Source organism: Suricata suricatta, chromosome 8 (assembly GCF_006229205.1).
Source record: "Suricata suricatta isolate VVHF042 chromosome 8, meerkat_22Aug2017_6uvM2_HiC, whole genome shotgun sequence".
In the NCBI taxonomy this organism is placed as follows: Eukaryota; Metazoa; Chordata; class Mammalia; order Carnivora; family Herpestidae; genus Suricata; species Suricata suricatta.
Genome location: NC_043707.1, coordinates 2,450,518 through 2,471,221, shown reverse-complemented (window position 1 = coordinate 2,471,221; position 20,704 = coordinate 2,450,518). Strand labels below are relative to the sequence as shown.

General features: G+C 50.5%; 1 protein-coding gene across 3 annotated transcripts; it reads right to left on the bottom strand.

The window, feature by feature from the left end:
* Positions 1 to 3,656: 3,656 nt before the first annotated feature.
* Positions 3,657 to 11,466, bottom strand: ZNF263 (zinc finger protein 263). 3 transcript variants are annotated; one of them, XM_029947479.1, is made up of 6 exons: positions 9,857 to 11,466; positions 8,822 to 9,002; positions 8,307 to 8,380; positions 7,902 to 8,028; positions 6,286 to 6,402; positions 3,657 to 5,706 (listed from the first exon to the last, which is right to left on the bottom strand). In XM_029947479.1, exons 1-6 carry the CDS (start codon positions 10,241 to 10,243, stop codon positions 4,538 to 4,540), a joined length of 2,055 nt encoding a protein of 684 aa, XP_029803339.1. In that variant the 5' UTR covers positions 10,244 to 11,466; the 3' UTR covers positions 3,657 to 4,537. The 3 variants fall into 3 exon arrangements, with proteins under 3 accessions (XP_029803339.1, XP_029803341.1, XP_029803342.1); XM_029947481.1 differs by lacking the exons at positions 7,902 to 8,028; positions 8,307 to 8,380; XM_029947482.1 differs by lacking the exons at positions 8,307 to 8,380; positions 8,822 to 9,002.
* Positions 11,467 to 20,704: the final 9,238 nt, after the last annotated feature.

Sequence of the window (20,704 nt, the reverse complement as noted above, 5' to 3'; positions counted from 1 at the left end):
GTGCGGTCCCGGGTCCCCGGGGGCGACAGCAGAGGCCGCGGAGCTCGGCGCAGGGTGAGGAAAGGGGTGTCTGGACGCGGCCGCCGAGCGCCCTCCCCGTCAGCACTCGAGGCCCCCTGGGCCGGCGCGGGAGCCGTCCTCGGTGGGACCGCTCCGGTGGGGGGTTCTAGGGGCCCCGGGTCCCGTCCCCGAGGCGCGTCACGCCGAGCTTTGCCCAAGCCTAGGGAAGGACTTAAATCTTTGCCTCTGGAAGTCACGTTTTCCGGATTAGAACTCCTCCAAGAAACTGCAGGGGCCGTCTTCCTAAACTCGAGCCGGAGCCCTCCCAGAGGAGCGGGGCTCCCCTCCAGGGCAGCTCACCAGGTAGGGCCTCACACGCAGGGTCTAGCAGGTTTTCCTGCTTTCCTGCAAGTGGGAATGAGAGGCAAACCGGTCTCCACATTGTGTCCGAGCACTTCAGAAATTGAGCATTTTCTTCCCCTTTCCTTTGTTGCCGGGGGAAATCTGACCTGGAGCAGGTTTGCATCCTGGTGTGTTACCAGTTTTGATATCGGACTATAGCTTCTGGGACATTTCATTGATAGACTGAGGATATTAACTGGAAGATTTGGCCGGAGTTTTTGGTGGTCTGAGGGACTTTTTAATCAACCATTTTGTCATTGGTGAATTTCCTTTGACCATTCCCACTGCCTCCGAACTGCATACATCAGGCAGCAAGCACTTAGCTCCTCTAGGTAAAAATGACACATCAGAATTACCGGCTTCCCTTTTGAGAATGGAAGTCGACTTTTAATCTAAAAGTGTTTGCAATGAATGCTAAAAGGATAAACGCACTAAATATTTTTTGTAATGAATGCACTTTTGCTTTCATTCATCTTTTTTTTTTTTTAACTCCACACCCAAATAAGTTAGGTTCCTAGTGGTAATAAATTTGCTACTTTGTTTCCTGTAACACGCATTAAGAACTTTTTACATGACTTAGTTGTTTCAAATGCATGTGAAACATTGACTAAAATTGGAAGTCTTAAAGGAGTGGAGGAAATTTTGCACTTTCCAAAATTCTATCAGTTGACAGTGTAATGATTCACACAGTAAACTCTTCTTAAAAGGGCTGGAAGTACAAAACCTGGAAGTTCAGATTATGATACTGAGACCCATAAATTTCCTTACTCAAGAAAAATTCTTAGTGATTTCTGATAGGTTTCTCTGGAAAAAAAAAAAAAGTTTAGGGTTTAACTGTTTCCAGTCTCTGTCCTTACAAGCTTTTTTTTTTTTTTTAATGCTTTTTATTTATTTTTGAGAGACAGAGAGAGACAGCTGGAGCAGGGGAGGGTCAGAGAGAGAGGGAGACACAGAATCCGAAACAGGCTCCAGGCTCTGAGCTGGCTGTCAGCACAGAGCCCGACGCGGGGCTCGAACCCACGAACCGTGAGATCTGACCTGAGCCGAAGCCGGATGCTCAACCGACTGAGCCACCCAGGCGCCCCATGTCCTTACAAGCTTTGGGGTCAGTGATATCTGGCCTGCGCTTTTTGCTCGAGTGAGTGAGCGAGCAAGCAAGAAAGCATGTGTGCATGAGCAGGGCGAAGGGAGAGAAAATATTAAGCAGGCCCCACGCTCAGAGCAGAGCCTGATGTGGAGCTCGATCCCACAACTCTGGGATCACGACCTGAGCTGAAACTCAGAGACAGCCACCCAGGCACCCTTGGCCTGCTGCTCTTAGTCTGCTTCTGCCAGGCTTTGTCACACTGCTTAAATGTGGTACAGTCCTCCCCCCCAGGAGCCCTTCTGCTGGTCTTCTGTGCTACCTTTGCTACAAGGACTGTGACTATTGCTCGGGGTCAGTACACAGCTCCCATGTGGGCTGAGGGAGCAAGGGTCTTCACTGCCCAGTGTCAGTCTTCCATTATCGTAAGAGCCAGTTTGGAGACGGTTCTGATTTCTTTTTCAAGGACTACTTGGTAAAAGTATAAATGTAAACTATGTGTGTGCAACATGGAAGTATGAATGTAAAAAGCACACGCTTGGCCAGTCCTTGGCCAGCGTCATGGGAGCCGACGCTAAGGACCTCTGGCCGGCTCTGATACGACAAGGGACGAAATCACCAGTCTTGCCTGGCAGCTAGCAGGCGGCTCCCTGGCACGTCTGCCAGCACCGTCTTCCGCTGCGAGCGGGGGCAGGTAGCTCAGAAGAAAGGCAGTCTTGCCAGTGTTACCTGCCCACAGATGACAGGAATGAACGAATACTTTCTATGTGCCAGATGCGCTAAAACAGACAAGAGCAGCTCTGCTTGTGAATCTGCTGGAAGGGGAACCAGCCGGGAAGCTGGGCCTTGGGACTTGTCCTACTGGAAGATCTTTCCAGTGCCAGGGGCCGTCACTGCTCTGGCCTGAAGCTGCAAGTGCTCCCAGCAGGCACAAGGGCAGGTGGACCACATCAGACCTGCATGGGTGATATTAACGGGGGAGAGGGTCAAAGAGAGGGGTCCTTTCCATTCTCGTGAAAGTTACAATCCACATAAACTGCCCCTTTTTTTTCTTTTAAAAGAGTGCACTGTGGGTGCATGCATGGGGGAGGGACGGAGGGACAGGGGAAAGGGGAGAGAATCTTAAGCAGGCTCCACGACCACATGGCTTTTGGATCATGACCTGACCTGAAATCACAAGCTGGACGCTCAACCGACTCGGCCACCCAGGCACCCCAGTTGCAGTCTTCACCAGAGAGTGATTAGTAACATCAACCTGCTATCAGCCCCCCATTTCATGGCATCAGCAGCCAATCAACCCTGTCCTGCTCTTACAATAGTCCTAAATTAAGCTCCTAAATCTTCATACGCTCCCCTGCTCCACAACCCCTACACTATCTATCCCTGCCCTCTTGTGGAGAAAGGAAGAGAAATAAGAAACTAAAATTTTAAAAAATTATCTCAGGAAACCATGGAAAAACTCCTACTAAATCGAGGCAGGGCTGAGGTACGGCTGATAAGGAAGTGGGGGGAACGGGCAGGCAGGGTTGCTTCCCCCACTTAAAATCGATAAATCTGATAGCCAGCTGCCAGGTCATGGTCCATCTGTTTCTTCCAGAGAACAGTTAGCTATCTTCCTCCAGGGCCACCTCCTGAGAGCGTTTCCAGGCATCACCATTTCCTGCTCCTAGAACACTCCTGGTATTCTGCCTCCTCCCTACCGCAACGCCTTCCTAGAATTCCCATTCTAAAATGGAATGCTTTCCCGTAAACAGATCTGCCCTCTCCTGCGTCTTCTCCCCATTACAGGGCAATAATTCGCTTGCACGCGGTCTCTGAAGAGCCCGGTTTCCCTTCAGCATCATCACAAGAAAGCAAACACTCTCAACAAAGAATCAAAGGCAATTTTACTGCTGTCGTCAGCCACAGAAAGGAAAGAAACCTAGAAGACCCTTAGGACAACAGGACCCCAAACTGCCACCAGGCCTGACCCTTTGTTACCACAAAGCAGTCCTCACCTGGAGCTGGCCAGGGCCACACCCCACCTCAGCTGTCCTCGGCCAACCTCATCAGAACCTTCCTTGACCAACTCAGGAAAACGGAAAAGGCAGGTCCTCCAGCCAAAGCAGACAGGAGACAAGCCAACACTGGAGGCCAAGACGCAAGTGCTCAATGAAGAGTCACACACTTCCGTATTTCCTGAAGGTATTTATTACCATCCAAACATATTCTCAACAAGGAAAAGCACGATCCCTTACTTCCCGAGGATCCACACTTGCAAAGCCTCCCAGGGAACCAACTTTCACGGAACCCTGTGAAGACTCCAGAGCTCTGTTTCCTTCTCGGACAGAGAGGGGATTCAGTCTTAACCTCTCCAAGGGTCAGCAAATTCAGTCCGGCTTCCTCCGCCAACACCTATGCGGAACCGCGAACTCCGTCGGACTATTTCCCTCGCGTCTCTGGCTCCTTTTGGTCTGAGGCCACATTACATGCCTGGGCTGGGCCCGGGCCCTCCCGTCAGAGAGGCGCTGTGGTGGCAGCCCCAGACCGGCTCCCCAGCCAGGGCTTTCAGGGGGGCTGCAACTCACCAGCCAGTCTTGCGTTGCCGTGGGCTGGTTTCCCAGAAGGCTCCGCCCTTCTCTGGTCCCGAGGGCCCAGGAGCCCATAGGCCCCTGCTGGACTTTCCAAGCGAGGAAACAGGACTGCAAAGCACACGGATCCCCAAAGTGGCTGGGACGGACGGTGGACCCAGTAAGGCAGCAAACCACAGCCTGCCTAAGTATTGCCAAGGCAGTCGGTGTGCCCGGGGGCCAGAGACTTCAGACCGCTCTGTCCTGAGCAGGTCCCCTCCAAGACTTGTCACTCTCGGCAGTTCGCACAGAACTCCGTTCTGGTTCTGTGCTAATCCTGGGCGGCCGCCGCGCCTCCCTCGGAGTAACCCCCGGCTTGTTCCTCTTTATAGTAATTACCTTGAAAACAGATGGTTCGGTCGGCTGGGCAGAGAAAACCAGCTGTTCACAGGACCCTCCGAGCAGGCCGCGTTATCCGGACCAGAAAGAACCGCCGTGGCCTCTATCCCGTGTGAGTCCTCTGGTGACTGGCGAGGCGCGAACTCCGGGAAAAGCTCTCTCCACACTCAGCGCATTTATAGGGCCTCTCTCCCGTGTGGGTCCTCAGATGCCGGATGCGATTGGAGCTGTGCGAAAAGCTGTCCCCGCACTCATGGCAGGTGTAGGGCTTCTCCCCGGTGTGAACTCTCTGGTGCCTGATTAAGTTGGACCTGTGAGAGAAGTTTTCCCCGCAAAGGTTACACGTATACGGCTTCTCCCCCGTGTGTGTCCTCTGGTGTCTGGTGAGGTGCATGCCCTGCCGGAAGCTTTTCCCACAGGTCAGACACTCAAAGAGTTTTTTCTCGGCCTTGTGGGTTCCACGACTGGTAAGGAAGGGGGTGCTGCCCCTCACCGCGTCCCCACACTCAGAGAAGGGGTAAAGCCTCTCTTTCTCGTGAGTTCTTTCATGTATGACAAGGTGTGAACTGCGAGAGAAACTTTTCCCACACTCAGCACACTTGTAAGGTCTCTCTCCCGTGTGAATCCTTTGGTGCCTAAGGAGGTTGGAACTATGAGCAAAGATCTCCCCACACTCGGGGCACTTGTAGGGCTTCTCGCCTGTGTGCGTCCTCTGGTGCCTGTGGAGGTTTGAGTTGCAAGAGAAGCTTTTTCCGCATACGTTACATTGATAGGGCTTCTCCCCGGTGTGGGTGCGCTGATGGCGAGTCAGGTGGGTGTTCTGACTGAAGCTCTTTCCGCACTCCAGGCACTTATGGGCCTCCTCTCCCGCGTGTGCTCCGCGTAGTGACAGAAAGTGTGGGTTCCCACCAAAGACTTCGCCGCACTCCACACCCACACACAGTCTCTCTGCTGTGTGTATCCTCTGGTGCCTAATCAGGTTCGAATTGTTAGAGAAATTTTTGCCACACAAGGGACATAAGTGGAGCTTCTTCGGCTGTAATTCCTTTGGCCGCCCCTGTTCTCTGCAGCTCGTGGCCCCCGCTAAGGACGGCTCCATCCCCGCCTCTGGGGAAGGCTCCCAATGCCCTTCCGCCCTGTCCCGAGGCCGTCCCTGCTCAGGACTCCAAGGCACCTCCCCTCTGGCCTGGCCAGGCAGCAGCGCCTGTGGGTGGATGCTCTCGGGGGAAACGGACTGAGCACTTTCTTCCTGGTTCTCAAACTTCTCTTCTCCTGGCAGAGCGAGAGAAACCAAACCCCTGCGTTATTCCTACACAAGACAAAAGGAAATCCCACCTATCTGCTAGTCCCTGTAGGGCAAGTCCAGAAACGTTGGTTCTATCTCAGCTTCCCATTTCCCCGTGCAGGTAGAGCGCCCCAGAGCGGAGAAGGAACCAGAGCTCACACCAGTCCTGAATTCGCTTGTACCGACCCCCAACTGCCTCTACAACTGAGCCTCTGGCTTCTGCCCTGTGGAAATGGGTGGGTGGACGCATCAGGCTCTGCGCTGACAGCTCAGAGCCTGGAGCCCGTCTTCGGATTCTGTATCTCCCTCTCTCTGACCCTCCCCTGCTCACTCTGTGTCATAAACATTAAAAAAAAAAAAAAAAAAAGGAAATGGGTGGGTGGGCCCCAAGAGTGAATGCCCCCTTACGTCATGCGCCCTGGGATGGAAGTGGGCAGTGGGCACACGGGAAGCACAGCACCTTCCCGGCAGCAGTGAGGGGCTAGCCCTGCACCCCAGTCCTTACAGGCTCCCCTCCCGACAGCAGGGGTCCAGCTGGGCAGGCTGCTCATCTCATCCCTTCTTACCTGGAGCGGGGCCTCTGGGACTCAGGCCTTCCTTGCAAGTCTGAGCACTGGGGTCCCATGGCTTCCCTCCTTGCTCCACCTGGGCGCTTAGGGCCTCCTGACTGGGAACCTGAGGCTCTGTTCGCAATGAAAGAAAGAGATGTCGATGTCACCACTCTCGTCTACCAGGCAGAAGAAACAGAGACGATGTTGTCCCCTGTGCTTAGAGGACATACCCACAGAAGGCGCAATCAGTAAGTCTGACAGCAGTCAGTCTGAGAGCACACTGAGCCGCCTCCCGGTGGTCACCTCCGGGGAAAGAAATTGGAGGAGGGAGACTATGGCTTTTTTTCTTTTTACACTTTTGCAGTACTTGGGATATTTTGCAATAAGAATATACACTTTTGTAATTAAAGCAACCTAACATCCATTATGAGAGTGATCAGTTGTTAAGGAATTAGTTTGATATTATACACGCGCCCAGGCTCTCACAGATATACTGGAACCACGCGGCCCTAGACAACTTCCCGATAAAATACCACGTGATGGACAATCAGGAAGAAATCCGGGGCTCTGAGACAACCCGGAGCTGAAAACCCAGGAGGCCATCCCTGTGCAACGGTAAACCTGAGACCGCATCCCGATCCCAGCAAACATGCACTTTACACAGTTTATTTCCAAGAACTGGTGACCCGAACCGGTCTTCCTAGGTAGCACTCACTGAGAGCCAGGCTCAGCGTAGGGCACCAAACCATGGCCCAGTGACAGAGCGCCTGGAGAAGGTCCCAATGAAGGGAACCAAACCCAGTGGTGACCTCCCTGCAGAGTTAGTGCAAGGGAGCTGATTAACGGTGCCTCTCTACAAACACCGGATGTATGAAAACCAAGTTTGACTCTTTTCTGCCAAGTGTCAGTATGGCTAGAACGTACACAGCATCGGTTTGTTATTTAAGACTTCCCACAGCTTTTTATTGTGAGAATTTTCATACGTTCAAAGTTGAAGGAATTATATAGTGTCTGTACACTCTCTACCCAGATCCAACTATCAGGTTTTTGTCATATTTCATAGGCATCATTGTTAACCTCTAAGTAACAGTTTGACACACAGATTCATCTTAATTTATTTATCCCATAATATATATGTGCGTGTGTATACACACACACACGCACACATGCACATATGTAATTTTCAAATTCCACAAAGGCCTTCCCCCCATTCCTGAATTTTTAAGGGCTGAGACAGCTGCTCAGCTGGAATGTTGATGCCAGTGCCCCCTGAAAGTTGGAGAAGGGCCTAGAAATACTCATGAAGCACAGAAAATAGGAGACCAGAAAAATAAGCATCTGAAAACTGCAAGGCCTCAAGAATGGAGAGTGTGTGCGATGGGGGTGGGGAGGAGACTGTCAGTGGATTTGGCCTGCTCTGCCCTGGGAGACCCACTAAAACTCGGGCTCCCTGCCGTCGGCTCCCAACTGTGCCAAATGGCAGATAGTTAATGGATCCCCATCCAGGGTGCTTCAGAAAAAGAGAGGTCTTCTGGCAAAACTCAGAACTTATGTCCACGAGGTGAGTGGCGAAGGGATAGGCCCCTGGTCAGAAATGGCTCAGTCTTCATCCCTGAAAAAGAAGTCCTTACCCAGTGAGTCCACATTCTCATAACTGTCTTGCACCGTGTCCCTGGAGAGGGCCCTCTTACTAGGATCCTGACGCCCCCACTCCTCCTGGGAGATGTACATAGCCACGTCCTCTAAGCTCTCGGGCAACTGAAACAGCACAAGATCTCCTTTAGCCCCGGAGGCACCAAGAACAATTCAAGCAGAGTCATGAGTTATAGGGGCAAAACCCAGGGTGCCGAGGACACATTTCATGGGGGAGAAGGGTGCCGGCCCACAAGTGAGGTGCCGCGGAAATAAATAAAGCAGGCGGGGAGGCTGCACGAGAGGGAGAAAGGATCCTCTCCAAGAGGCAAAAGACTCTGTCCCCACAAGAACAACTGGGGGGGGGGGGGCTGGGGGGGAGACAACGAGAACTTCCACGTCACCTGGGGCCCAGTCATCTCCTTGTCTTCCATGCTTCCTTCAGCAGGAAAGAGAGAAAGCCAGGGAGCAGACAATGCTGAAGGTGACAGAAATCATGGTGAGAACCGCACTTGTAATTCTTGGGAACCCAAGGATTATGACAACACAGTATCCATCCCCCAACACCCAGTCTCTGCTCAGGATTGAACAATGAGCAAAAGGAGGCAACAGAGGAGTAACAAAGCAATATAATGGCGGGGTGTGGGTAAAGGACACCGGTCAGCTTCCCTGCTGGCCTGCAGCGTTCAAGCCCTCAATCATTCAAAGCTCTAAATGTCTCTGTTCTGCATACACAAGGGCTTAAAGGGCCCCCACCCCCCTCCCATCCCCAAGGGAACCCAAGCCACCACATCAGGTCTTTCACGCCACAAACCCTGAGATCAGAAATTCCCTCGCCTAGGCAGTGGTACTCCACCAGCTGGTGCCAAGGGGCAGCCCGGAAGCCCCTCCTCCCTCCCCCCAGCCAACTGCTCCTCACCCCTCTCCTTTACAGCCTGGGGGTCCCTTTGGGGGCTGGGGCCTAGCAGCTCCTGCAGCCCGGGGCCAGGGCTTCGCTCAGTCTCCATTGGCTCCAGCTTGAAGCTCGGTGACTCTCGTGCTGTTTCCAGAGGCAAAGGCTCCTCCAAAAGCACTTCTGTTCCCCGCCTATGGTTTGTGACCTGGGAACCAACCCACATCACTCATCATCATAACAGGGCCCGATAGGAAGGGAAATTAGTACAGAATTCTGAGGGTAAGGCTTCAAAAGAGAACCACCGGTCCCTGTGGATCCAGCAAGAGAGAAGGATGGTTTATACTTAGAGCTTTCCTGATCCCATGTGTACTGGAAAAACTGGAGGGGAAGATGTCGGCTCCTAGCGCACACCTTCCCACACAGCTCTCTGACACACCGACTCCCCCGTGCCCCCCCCCCCAATTTTATCTACAGGCTTCCATTCCTCACTCTAGGATACATTAAACTTGAGTGACCCTGGGGACAAGTGCCTTCAGAGCCTCAGTGCCAAACTATTTTTCTAAATCTACTCTTAACCCGACCTAGCTCCGCAGAGGAGACCAGACTGCTGAGCCTAACCTAACAGCCCTTAAGCACCAGAAGCCAGCAGTGTGATCAAAACTACATGGTGCTCTCTCCCCGCAAACCCTCCAAACAACCCTAGGAAGACGTTCTCTGTCTCACTTTACTAAGTGGCAAATCTGAAGCCTAAAAAAATTAAGTAATTTGCCCAAAGTCGAAAAACTGCTATGGAGCAGAGTGAGGATTTGAATCCTGAGAATTAACTCCGGGGTCCACACTAGTGCAGACCCCGTGCCTCCATGCGGAAACAGGGCACTTCACTGCTGTCCTGCCAAGGAAGCCTGGAGACTGACTCTTCCTACTAAACTAGAAAAAGACCTCTTGCCCGTCTGAAGTCTACTCAAGGGGCCAGGCAAACAGGGATGGAGAACAGGGGCGCCGCGGTGCCCTAGTCCTCGGGGCCGAACGAACCGCAGGTAAGACAGCTCTTTCTCTCACCTGTAGTCTCAGTCTCCCAAGCTCTCTCTGCATGCCCTCCACGAGGGTGACCGCTTCCTCGCCGCTCTCCGGATGCAGCTCCTGCACCCTGCTCTGGATCTCCTGGGGCAGGATGGTCAGGAACTGCTCCAGGACCAGTAGCTCCAGGATTTGCTCCTTGGTACGCATTTCAGGCCGGAGCCACTCATGGCAAAGCTCCTGGAGCCGGCTGAGGGCTTCCCGGGGCCCAGCGGCCTCTTGGAAGCGGAACCTCCTGAAGCGTAAGTGGGAGGCCTCAGGGCTGGGCCCTGGGTCTGGCAGCGGCAGCTCCTGGCTCCAGGCGCAGTCCTCCTCCAATTTCACTATTAGGAGCCCTTCCCGGTCTTGGGAGCCCGGGCCCGACGCCATCCTCAGACCCCCCCGGAGCACCTTGGCCCCGAAACCAGCTGCACCCGCCCAAGAAGGCTCCCCGGGGCCCGCGGAGCACAGCCCCAGCCCGGGCGCAGCTGGCTCCGACGCCTTGGCCTCAGTCGATCACGGGCGCCGTCGCGCCGGTCCCCCTGTCCAGGAACCGGCAAAATCCTCCCCAGAGCAGGACCTGAACGCCACTCTCCTACTCTCGTCTCCCACTCACGCAAGCCTGGGCGCTCGGCTTCACGCCGGAAGTCCCAGCGCGCGTTAGGCGTCCACAGCTAACGGCGCAGGCTCAGGACCAACTTCCGGACACGATCTGCGAACTTTAGTGCCTATTGGGTCAGGTCTCGGCACAGACTCACCGCCGACCAACCAGAGGGCAAGTTGTCTGCGGGGGAGGGGACGAGCGACGGCCCAATTGGAGACGAGAGGCGGGGCAGCTAAGTTTAGAGGAAAACAAGCCTAAGGCGGGCGTGACCCGCCGACTACCCGATCGGAATTCCCAGAAAGCCTCCTAAAGTGAAAACCCCGAATCACACGAAATCCAGCTCGTCAGTGTCCGGATGGGACCAAACAAACCGAATTGTTAACAAGCTCTTCCCCCTCAGACAAGCTTGAGAATCACTGTCCCGGTCATAACGGGTTTAAAGGCAGTCCCCACTTGCTCGAGTTACTCGGGGCTGCAGGGGAGAGCCCCTCCGGCCCTGGCGCCCTCGGAAGCACGTAAGCCAGGGTCCCCTCCGCCGCCTCCCGGCGCCGGGGGAAGCGCGGGAAGCGGCGAACCACTCCGGGTCAGCGTCGCTGAGGGGCTTGCCGGGAGATGTAGTCTGTTGCGCGGCTTACGCCTGCGCCTGCGCGGATACAGGTGCAGGGAGGAGGGACGGGGAGCTATGCGCGGCAGCAGTGCTTCCGGCACGCTGCTGGGGGCCTGGGGTTGGAGCGCTCTGCTGTCCCTTGCCCCGTCGGGGTCCCGCTTCTGGAGGCTGGACATCCCCGAGGGCTCTTGGAGACCCATGACGTGCTGGCTTATTGTCCATCCCTGCGAAGGCGGGATCGTTGTTCAACTCCCTCCTGGGTCTTGTGATGAAGGTTGTGAACTTCACTGCGAGCGGGTAACGGAAGGAAACCCGAGGGGTCGGCTCAACTCCTCCCTTCCCTCTAGCGACAGGTGGCCCCGTGGGCTCCGGAGATAAGAGCCTCGCAGGAGTGAGACGTGATAACCAGTAACCTTTTATTGAGAGCCTGCCTAACGGAGCTGGACCCTAACAGCTCTCAGAACCGTAGAACGTAGATGCTGTTATCATCCCCATGGAACAGATAACGGCACCGAGTGTCAGCTAACGCCCTTGTTCAGGGTCACACAGCTAGTCTGTCGCTAAAGTTCAGGCCGCCATAATACTAAAGGTGGGCTTTGGACGACTGAGTGGAGAGAGTCCTGATTATTTTGGGCTTTTTCTGGTTCCGCTAGAGGGAAAGAGGTCCACAGCTGTTGTGGCACATGTGACCTCGGCAGCCTCAGCCTCAGCACGCAGGCGGAAACCCTTCTCAGCAACCCTTGCTGAGACATGTGACATCAGAGCCCTCAAGGCCATTTTCATGTTTTCGACATTTTCCAGACTACAAATTCTAACCTAATAGTCACTTCACTGGCATTTACTACTTCATCTCAGACAAATTATTCAGTCTCACTGACCACCAAACTTCAGTTCCCTTATTTGTTTTGAGGAGAAAAGACTATCCTCACTTTATAATATTCGGTGAGGATTAAATGCGCTAATGTGTAGGATGCTTAGAACGGTACCTGGCAATTAGTATAACCTCAGTGGATATTAACTGTTACTCATACACAGTAAATTCCTGAAGCCTCACCCTGTATCACAGAAAAGCCACTTGGATTTTTATTGCAGGATGTGGGGACATGAGAATCTTTGCAAAACTACCCCTACCTTGAGATGGGAAGAATGAGTCATCTGCTAGGTTTAAGTTTCTAACGGGGATTAGAAGCAAGATGGACTTACTCAAAATTACCCTTAGTATTCTAACTCCGTTTCTGTGAGGTTATTTATTTTCAGACATAGAAAATAGCTGGTATGTTACTAGGAATGGGGACACAGGCCAGTAATCTACAGGGGGTCATTTGGGGCAGGAGTTCTTAACCTGGAGTCCATGAGATTGGAGAGCAGCACTGTCCACTAGAACTTGCTGGGATGCTGAAATGCAGCTCGTGTTGCTAAGTGCCACCTAGTGGCTACTGTACTGGCCATCACAGTTCTAGAAGGTCACATGGATGGACTTGGAGATCTTTTAAACTTTTTGAGACTTTATGCAATACTGCATGTATATGTGTATTTTCTAGGACGCAAATCCATGGCTTCCATCAAGTTCTCAAAACCTCCAAAAAGATGAAAAGAACCACTAGTTTAGGTCTTAGGCGAAAAGTGAGTTAAGGGAAGTAAGTGTGCCTCTGGTCACCATTACTGATTCTACTTCCTTCTAGTTTCTTGTCCTCAGATACAGGTGGCTCCCTGAGTATTACAAAGACACACTGGAATCTCAGGCAAAGAATCCTTACGAATCCTGGTCTTAGCTCTCATGCTCAGTAGATTCTGTCTCTGGAGCTGCTTTCAGGCCTTCCCTAGGCCTTCTAGATTCCCTTGCACTCAGAGAGGCAGCTGTCTGTGTGTGGTCTGCAAACCAGGATCTGACGAAGCACCCAGTGTCCAGACTTCCCGGTGTCTGCTTGTTGGTGGGGGAGCAGACCAATACGCAGCTCCCGGCAGTCTGAAATGCTGCTTTCGCTGCCTCTCGCGGGAGCGCCCTGGCCTCCAGGCTTCTGCCACCCTACGCCTTTGCTGGCCATCTGCCCCTCTCCCCAGCTTTGGTTTCATCCCACTTTCCTTGACTACAGCTTTCCTGTGACCGATGGCCCCGGGTTTGCTTTTTTGTATACTGACTTACTCTTTGATCTCACTCTTAGCTTTGAAGTCCAATGATAAAAGTGACTTTAAATGACATTTCATTTGAAATGCATTTTCTTATTAATCTGAAATATGATGCTTCTCTCCATGAATATAAAATAAGGCATTTGGCTCCTATTCCAATATTTTGGTAAAATGTTCTAGAATTTACATTTTTCTTCAGATTAACATTAACCAAACTAACTTGCTAATATTGTTTGGTAATGTGAATATTTTCCAATGATTATTTACCAATTACATTTTATTGCAAAGCAATAAGCTTTGTCAGGAGTGAGGAGGGAAGGCAGGCACAGGAGGCTGCGCGCCACAGCCGCTCTCAGCGAGGACAGAGCAGGGAACAGACCTGGGCACATGCCCCCCGTGGCCTCTGCGCAGCCAGAAACCCGGTGAGGGGTCGTTTCAGTCAACTTCAGGATAACCCACCTCGAGACTTCAGCGAACAGGACTGTGTCAAGACACCGTTTTCCAGTCACTAGCCAACCCAGTACACATATCAATTTTCATTTGAAAATCCCTTAAATGAATCCAGGAAACAGTTCCCAAATTCCCACTTTTACTGCTTTTTCTCTCCTAGGACTCTTCCAGTAAGAAACTGTTTCTCAGCTTTGACACGAATTTTAGGAAGACTGACATCACACTTCAGTCTTGATGTTGATAATTCTCTCATCAAAAATTTCAAAAGATAGGGTAAAACTAAAAATTTAGTACGTTGATTTTTTGTTTATTTATTTTGAGAGAGAGAGAGAGAGTCACAGAGCCAGATGCAGGGCTCAATCCCACAAACCATGAGATAATGACCCCAGCCAAAAGCAAGAGTCTACCACTTAATCAACTGAGCCATCCAGGCGCCCCTAGTGCATTGATTTTAACACAGAACCAACTCACTCCTTGTTCACAGACTGGAGGACAGTAGCCTTGAACTGAGCACAAAAGGAGTTTCCCCTCATTTTGGTTTTGACTTAATACTGAAATAGTGACAGAGGCTTTAGGTGAAATCATCCTAACTGAGGAAATGGATACAGAGAGTCCATCCGCCCCTGAAATCACCCTACCAATCAGTGGTAAGCCAAACTCTCCTGCTTCCTGTCTGTTTTGTGGCCGGGATATCCAGTACCAAAGCCTGGCCTGGGCTTCCCAGTGGGGCACAGAGAAGAGCCATAGGTGAAGGAACAGCAGGATTTCAAAGAAATGAAACAAGGATTTGGCTTCAAGATACAGTGAGTGTTTACAAGGGAAGAAAGAAAACTTCAGACTGAATTGATGTAAAAAGCTTTGAGATATATTTAGGACTTTCTTTCATCCCATTACTGGTTTAATAAAACCCTTTTCTTGCCCTCACTTTCTTTCCCCTGGGAACATGGTGACATTTTTAACTTCCACTTTTCTCAGGTTTTAAGATCAGGAGAGATGAAGAAGCTTCTTCAAAGCAGAAAAAAACCTGTAAACTCTGCATCCACCCACTGTGACTTGAGGGGAGTGCTCTCCAAAGGCCTACTTTACAACAAAGACTACAAACCTTTAACAACCAATGTGGAAAGCTCAAGACCCAGCAGAACTTACAGAGCATCCAACAACCCTCTAGGAAGAAAACCCTGAAAACTCCAACTTGGAAGAATCTCTCAACATCAGATTCCCTGAGCACCAGGGGACTCATTCAGGAAAGGAACCTCCCCAGTGCCCCGGCTGTGGGCAAAGCTCTCTTCGTTCAGACCTTTATGAACACTAACATCCCCCAACAGGGGAGAGACCCTGTGAATGTACTTCATCTCATGGAAAGCAATGTGACCGTGTGTTTCAAGAATCTTTGGGGCACCTAGGTGGCTCACTTGGTTAAGTGTTTTACATCAGCTCAGGTCATGGTCTTGCAGTCATGAGATCGAGCCCTGAGACAGGCTCCATGCTCAGGAGCCTGCTTGGGATTTTCCCACTTCTGATCTGTGTCTCTCTGCCCCTCCCCCACTCATAGTCTCTTTTGCTCTCAAAATAAATAAATAAACTTTAAAGAATCTTAAAATATTTTTCCTCTTCATTTTTTAAAAAGTTTACTTATTCATTTTTGAGACAGCAAGCAAGTGGGGAGGGGCAGAGAGAGAGAGAGGTAGAGAGAGTCCCAAGCAGGCTCTGCACTGCCAGGTGGAGCCTGATGCAGGGCTTGAACCCATGAACTGCAAGATCATGACCTGAGCTGAAGTCAGACGCTTAACTGACTTGAGCCACCAAGGAGCCCCTGTTTTTCCTCCTCATTTATTTTTTAAATTTATTTACTTATTTTGAGAGAGAAAGCAAGAGCTCGTGAATGGGGGAAAGGCACAGAGGGAGAGAGAGAATCCCAAGCAGAATTGGTGATGTCACTACAGAGCCAGATGCAGGTCTTGAACTCCCAAACTGTTTGATCATGACCTGAGCCTGCCTAACCAACTGAGCAACCTTGGTGCCCTTGTTTCTCCTCTTTAATTAAGCAGTTTCACATCTGAGAAATTATTATGAAGGGGAAAAACAAAAGAGCAACAACAAAAATAAGTCTTTACACACACACACACACACACACACACACACACACACACACACCCCTCTCCACCAATGATCCCCACTGGGACACAGACTCTTCAACAAAGCTTTATTTATTTTTTAATGTTTATTTGTTTTTGAGAGAGAGACATAAGATTGTGAGTAGGGGAGGGGCATAGAGAGAGGGACACCGAATCCGAATCAGGCTCCAGGCTCTGAGCTGTCAGCACAGAGCTTGATGTGGGGCTTGAACTGATGAGCTGTGAGATCATGACCTGAGCTGAAGATGAATGCTTAACCAACGAAGCCACCCAGGTGCCCCTCAACAAAGCTCTAACGATCTTTGTGACACAGGCCCTGAACAGCTGACTCTTGCTCTCAACCCAAGTGAGAATCACTTTCTTCTGCACTCCCAGAGCACATGGTTTGGAACTTATTTTTGGCACTAAACACAGCTGACTTTAGCTGGGAGGCTGAGTTACGAACATGCTCTGACCCATGTCCTCGTCTGCTCTTTTTTTTTTTTATGTTTTTTATTTTTATTTTTGAGAGACAGAGAGAGACAGCACAAGCAGGGGAGGGTCAGAGAGAGAGGGTCCACACAGAATCCGAAGCAGCTCCAGGCTCTGAGGTAGCAGTCAGCACAGAGACCGACGCGGGGCTTGAACCCACGAACCCTGAGATCGTGACCAGAGCCGAAGCCAGACGCTTAGCCGACTGAGCCCCCCAGGCGTCCGCTCTTCTGCTCTTCTGCTCTACCTACAGCTACATCACACACATGACTGGGTCTCACAGGCTAGAGAACAGCAATTCATCTCTTCATCCCTTAAAGTTCTGTGTGCATAATAAACATTAATAAGTGTTTGTAGCATTGAATCAAGAAACTGTCAAATACTCCTAGAAACTAAGAACCTAGGCCATCACAGTGATAGGCCTACTTGTACTTTGGAGCATTCTGAAAAGAGAAGGGCAAAAACAGTGCCCACCTTACAAGTACTACAAAAATTAAATTATATTAAAATTATATATAAAAATTAAAATATATTTTAAGTGCAGAATTAAATATATTTAATTGTATACAAATTAAACTTTAAATAAGTATCAGTGTATTTTATTTCTAATCTCTATTAATGATAAAAGCATTTTAAGGCTATGATTTTTCCTCAAAGTACAGCTTTATTTCCCATAATTTTTATATACAACATTCTCCTTATTGATCATTTCAAAAGAGCTTGTCATTGCAGTTATTATTTTACTTCCCCTTTAAGCCAAGAGTTGGTCAACTAGTCAAGAAATTTTTCCTCTTAAATTTCAGGGGGTGTCTGGGTGGCTCAATTGGGTAAGCATCTGAGTCTTGATTTCACCTCAGGTCATGATCTCAAGGTTTGTGAGATATAGCCCCACACAGGGCTCTGCACTGACAATGTGAAGTCTGCTTGGAATTCTCTCTCCCTCTCACTACCCCTCCTCTGCTCATGTGTGTGCTTTCTCTCTCTCCCCCCAAATATTTTCCTGCATTGATTAGAAAATGAGGTTCATTCTTATCAATTTAGAGTTGATTAGTTCATACAGGCTTTGCTTTGAAAAGTTCATGTAAGTTTTCCTGTAGATTTATATTTGATACGGCTTGTTATGTGTCCCCAAGGCCCTGAACAACAAGGGTTCTATTTGTAGGACGCAAACGTAGTCTTGGGCCTCTCAAATATTTTTGCATCTCTGGAAGCACCCTTGGGGCTTATGAGAAGGGAAGTAAGGTAGAGGAGTTGGGTGGTTTCCCATTCTGCCTCCCTGTGGTTTTCTTTTTTACTTCCTCTTCCCTTGTTAAGAGGCTGTAAAAACAAAACCATTCTACGGGCTTATAGAGCAATCATTACCAGCTCCCTAGGCGTCAAAGCTAGCGGTGAGAACAGGACGCCAAAGGGCCTTGGAGAGGCCTCATCCTTTACTCCAGCGCGCTGTCTTCCCAAAGCTGCCATAGCTGTTTGTCTTGAAAGCGAAAAAACCTGCAGGCACCATGTTAAGGTGTTTTTGATTGTGACCTTCCAGAATCTGCAGGGGTTCTTTCACAGTGTGTTGTCTAGGTTAAAATCAAGGGAACCAGGGAACAGACTGGTGACCACGCCAAGGGTTCATGACATGGGGCCAGGAGCAGTGAGGAGCAGGCCCTCCTGCACCTGCAGTCACTTTCATGTTCCTGAAATGTCCGAAGGCCCTCCTGAAAACTTTGTGATCTTTAATTCTGAAATGAGTACTTGTCCTGAAATCCTCTCTCATTTCTAGTCTAGTGATCTGGGCAGAGTAATCTCAGAAACCCCCAAAGCTCAGACTTAAGCGTCCAGGCCCAGCTCCCTGCTCCCTCTCCTCGGGTGCCCTGTAAGGATGTAGAACAATGTGGAAAGGAGTGCTCAGCTCTTGGCTTCTCCTCAGCACTTGTGATGAGTTTAGTCAGCCTCCAACAAGTCTGCGTGTCTGAACAACTTGGTTGGGGATTTTTCTATCCCCAGAATGAGATAGTTTACCCTCCAACTGGTCTTTTCAAATTGATCAGACAGGACTTCTTAGAGGTCCAGAAAAGCCTATCCCCACATTTTTTAAGGCTCCCAGAAAATTAAATACTATAAAAATTGTGGTATAGTTTACATATTTGCATCTAGCATCTTTAGCACCCAACAAAAAAACACAACTAGGTGTTTTACTGGAAAGAACTTAAAAAGCTGAGACCTTTCATGAAGGTGAGACCTTACCAAATGGCCTCCAAAAGGCCTATCCATGCCAACTTTGCGTTCTGTAGGAACCCTTTCACCATCTCTCCAAAACTGAGGCCCTTTCCTGAGGGGACGCAAGAGTGGAGGCCAGCAAGAAAGAACAGGTGGCCCCTCGCCATGGTCTGGGGTGGGGCACGCTTCCACTGCCCTGTCTCCTGGGACAATATTGTTCCCCCAGGAAGGATGGAGTCCCTCCTCCTAAAGGTTTCTCTCAGGGTGATCCAAATCCTAGAGGGCCCCCAGCATAAAAGGCCTTGCACCTTCCACCTTGTTGACTAGAACAAGCTCTGGAAGCCCACCGAAGTAGTCTTGCTACCCTCGGGGCACCACACGTAGGCTCCCCACTCGTGGACAATCCAGAGGTGCCTTCTTACAAAATAGAAGTAACAAAATCAAGCAAGTAGACATCATAACATTTGTAAATTATGGGGGTGGCGACACTGGTATTTATGTTCTGTGTGTTAAAAATCTATCTCCCAAGGTTATTCCAGGCCAGCTCTGGCTGTCATTTTGAAGCAGGGCCTGCGCTCCAGCTCCAAGAAGAAATCTTTTCCAAAAACAAAAAGGAAGCAAGCTGTAGGTTCTGCTGTGGGGAGAGCGGTAGGGAACACAAGAGGTGGGGACCTGGGGTCCTGGCCCCCGCACGGCTTCCCGTCCACCCCACCTGCTCTGTGATTCTGGGAGTACCCCTCAGACCTTTGCATTTTTTTCTCAAGCCCTTGCTGGCAGACAGATGAGCCATTTGCATGAGCCTTCTACTTCTCAAAGGCTCCCCTTTGTCTCCTCCCAGAAACTCAGGGTCTCCCAAGTTCCCTTCGTAGTTCCAGCAGGGTAGAGCTTCCCCTGGGAAGTGGACAGGCAGCTTGGAGGATTTATGTTATCTCAGAAAGAGCTGTGCCTTCTGTCCTTATAATCAGTTTGTTCACCAAGGTCCCTGAGCAGAGGCCTTACAGAGTAGGAGTCAGACCCAGCACAGACAGAAGTCACCCACAGCCAGGTTTCATACTTGGAGCTGGCTGTGGCCGGCGGGTGCAGGATGCAGGCTCCTTCACTGCAGAGCTCGAGGGGGGCTCCAGGGAGCACAGCGCTGAGCACTGAAAGGGGAGGACTCAGGTTCACTATCAGCCAAAGCTTCTTGCAATTCCATGACCAGGTTCATAAAGCCAACCCACCGCTTTGCCAATGAGGACTGCTGGCTGCCAAGTGCTAAGCAGCCGCTTCTGGAAACTGCTGGTGCTGAATCAGATACTCAGAGTCCAGACCAGTGGTTCTAATTCTTGGAAACACTGGATTCATCTGCAGAGCTTTTAAAACTTCGGACACCTGATGGCGCACCTGGGCGGCTCAGTTGGTTAAGCATTGACTTCAGTTCAGGTCATGATCTCATGGGTTCGTGGGTTTGAGTCCCACGTCGGGCTCTGTGCTGACAGTGAGGAGCCTGGAGCCTGCTTCATATTCTGTGTCTCTCTCTCTCTCTACCTCTCCCCTGCTTGTGCTGTCTCTCTCTCAGAAAAAAAAAAATGGGGCGTCTGTGTGGCTCAGTCAGTTAAGCATCCAACTTCAGCTCAAGTCAGTATCTCACAGTTCATGAGTTGGGGCCCCGTGTCAGGCTCTGCGCTGATAGGTTCCAAGCACCTGGAACCTGCTTGGGATTCTGTGTCTCCCTCTCTATGTGCTCCTCCCCTACTTGCACTCTCTCTCTTAAAAATAAACATTTAGGGGCGCATGGGTGGCTCAGTAGGTTGAGCATCCAGCTTCAGCTCAGGTCATGATCTCACGGTTCATGGGTTCGAGCCCCATGTCGGGTTCTGTGCTGACAGCTCAGAGCCTGGAGCCTGCTTCAGATTCTGTATCTCCCTCTCTCTCTGACCCTCCCCTGCTTGCGCTTTTTGTCTCTGTCTCTCAAAAATAAATAAAAAACATTTTAAAAAATAAAAAAATAAACATTTAAAAAATATAAATGTTGTCTTCGGTCCATTCAGGCTACTGTAACAAAATATTACAGCCTGGGTGGGCTATAAACAACAGAAATTTCTTTCTTTTTTTTACAGAGATTAAGTAATCTCTATGCCTAACATGGGGCTCCGACTCACAACCCCACCATCAAGAGCCCATGATTCACTGACTGAGACCACCAGGCACCCCCCGGAATTTACTTCTCACAGTACTGGGGCTGGAAGCCCCAGATCAGGGTGCTGGTTCGG

Coding starts and splice junctions, on each gene's coding strand:
- ZNF263 (XM_029947479.1), bottom strand. CDS start 10,243: ATGGCGTCGGGCCCGGGCTCCCAAGACCGGGAAGGGCTCCTAATAGTG. Junction 9,003..9,856: donor TTGGGAGACTGAGACTACAG/GTGAGAGAAAGA, acceptor GTTGGTTCCCAG/GTCACAAACCATAGGCGGGG. Junction 8,029..8,306: donor AGGAGATGACTGGGCCCCAG/GTGACGTGGAAG, acceptor GTGCTGTTTCAG/TTGCCCGAGAGCTTAGAGGA.